The 2500-nt window shown below is 49.2% G+C and overlaps 1 protein-coding gene across 5 annotated transcripts in view; it reads left to right on the top strand.

The window, feature by feature from the left end:
- LOC143034969 (uncharacterized) overlaps positions 1–2500 on the top strand; it is a 303162-nt gene that overhangs the window by 174399 nt on the left and 126263 nt on the right. For all 5 annotated transcript variants that reach the window (XM_076201314.1, XM_076201313.1, XM_076201315.1 and 2 more), the window contains exon 4: positions 834–911. In XM_076201314.1, the coding sequence (XP_076057429.1) occupies positions 834–911 (78 nt within the window). The remainder of the gene's footprint in view (positions 1–833; positions 912–2500) is intronic.

Raw genomic sequence — 2500 nt, 5'->3', positions numbered from 1 at the left:
TACGAAATCCTTGACGGTCGCATAAAGATGGCGTCTGTTGATTTGGGTCAGTTAGGTAGGATTTGAAAATCTCACGGAATCAGACGGCTGGACGACCTTGGCGGCTGGAAAGGCTTCGGTGGTTCCGCTTGTAGCGCTCTCTGCTCCGAAAGGATCGATCTATACCTCTCCCCACTACTGAGGATGCTGTAACATTCGAAGGAAACTTTTATCACATCAGGTCATGATGTTATGAATTGTACATAACTTCTATGATGTAGCTGGTAACTATTACCTTTCACTAGACGCGCTTCTTAACTTATTTATCGATAGAAGCCAGAACTAGGAGTTTTATTAACTGGTATCACTGGAGTGTGTAGTAGTTTTTAAGTTTGATAACCGAGAACTAGAAAAGATTGTTCAAATCTGGTGTAGTTTCCGCGTCGGGGTTGGTGTAAAACTGATGTCAGGCTGCATGAATGGGTCTGCCCACTCAGCAGGTCCGGGATCGGTCTCCGGAGGTAGAGGGTTTGGTTAATCTGGATTAATTTGTTGTGCAACAAACATTGGAGATATTGGTTTTTAAGAGGCCGCAACTGTCCATTCACCGATAAAATCTACATATGAACAGTCTCTTGAGCGATTCATTTAGCAACAGTGATTATGTTTCCAAAGTTTAAGATGCTCGACTTCTTTTACAGCTTTACCAGCGGTCGTCCAGGTCATCATAAACACCATTTAGGAGATCATCAAGATGCTTGACTTCTTTTACAGCTTTGCCAGCGGTCGTCCAGGTAATCATAAACACCATTTAGGGGCTTATCGATGAATAAGACTTTCTTCTTTTTCCTCAGCGTTACCTGCAGCCGCTCAAGAGCGCCGAGAACAGCTCCATCATCGACCCTGCCCTCGTGGACGACATCTTCTTCCAGGTGAGTCTGGAGTCTGGAGTCTGGAGTCTGGAGTGTGGGCGTGTCGGGGTCCGGGGCAGACTCGGCACGGCTCTCCGTGGCCACAGTCTCACACGTCTTCATACACTGTAGGTCTCTATCAGCGTATACATAAGAATGGAGAAGACTGCAAGAGACCATAATACCTACACTAGGCAGTTCCTTGTCTATGACCCCTTATCATCCCCATCCATGAAATGATCTGGTAACCATCACATCTTCGTGGCGGAGGAGGTCGAGAGGAAGGCAGTCGTCAATCTGGTGTCGTCGTCGTCGTCGTCGTCGTCGCTCGGCTGGGGCTTGACCGCCAGCACCTGTAGTACAGACACCAGCACCGACAACTGTAATGACATTATTCTGGCTAACTCCAGCTGAAGGAGAGACGCGGGGATGAAAAAAAATCAGAGCCAGAGACAAAGCGGGCGGTGTCATGGTTATTGGGTTGTCAAATTACAGTTAGTATTACTGCCTTCATTCTCTAATTATGACAATGCTGAAAAATTTCTAAGCTCCTCCGTAAAAGATTATATTAATAATAATAATAGTAATAGTAATAATATAATAATAAATAATAAATAATGGTATTAATAATAATAATAATAACAAGTAATTATTAATATTTATTAATTATTATTAATAATAACAAATAAATAGATAGATGAGAAAGAAAATGAAAAAAGAGAAATACTGTGCCACAGTCATTCACAGCAATCGTCGACTCGACGCCTTCGGGATGTGCACCGCCGCCGGCGCCGGGGGTGGGGGGGGAGGGGGGGTGGGGCAATGGGAAATCACCTAACGAATACCCTATTGAAATGTATCTCTCTCTCTCTCTCTCTCTCGAAATTAATCTCGTATTCAGAGTTAACACGCTGCCACGCCTCAACCGAGTGGCTGAGACCCGGATGTCCCTACCCACTCCCCCCTCCCCCCTCCCCCCTTCCCTCCCACCACCAAGGGCTTGGTTGTCGGGGAAGTGAAGGGGCTGCGGGGGGGGGGGGAGGGGACCAGTGGGAATCCAGGAAACTGCTCCTCGTTACCAACGGATTCCCATGACACGTGGCATCCGATCCTGTAACCTGAGACACCCTCTTTTTGGGGGGGTGGGGGGAGAAGGGGGAATGGGGGGAGGAGCTGGAGGATAAAGACAACCCATTACTCGGAAAAAGGAGACGAGAGCTTGTCATCTTCTCTTGGTGACGACGGACGGAGTGTTTTTCGTCGTCATCTTGACTTGGGATTAGGGGGGGGGAGAGGGCTGGACTCGACCGACGGGGGGGGGAGGGTGAGGTGGTAATTAGGGCGCGTCCGTCTCAGCCGCCGCCAGAAGTGGGTCACACCGGGACATGGGAAGCAGGGACGATGTACGTACAGGCAGAGGCGTCGACTGCTCCAACTACCGGGAATGGGGGATCGGTGGGTGGGTGTAGGTCTTCTTTGCCACTCTCTCCCCTCCCATCCCCCCTTCTCCCCATTCTCCCCCTTCTCCCCCTTCTCCCCTTCTCCCCCTTCTCCCCTTCTCCCCCTTCTCTCCCCATTCTCTTCCCCTTCTTCCCATCCCTCCCGTCCTT

This window comes from Oratosquilla oratoria, chromosome 18 (genome assembly GCF_046742065.1).
Source record: "Oratosquilla oratoria isolate Oo_2021 chromosome 18, ASM4674206v1, whole genome shotgun sequence".
Classification (NCBI taxonomy): domain Eukaryota; kingdom Metazoa; phylum Arthropoda; class Malacostraca; order Stomatopoda; family Squillidae; genus Oratosquilla; species Oratosquilla oratoria.
The sequence above is the reverse complement of the archived record's forward strand: the minus strand, read 5'-3'. Positions and strand labels throughout refer to the sequence as shown.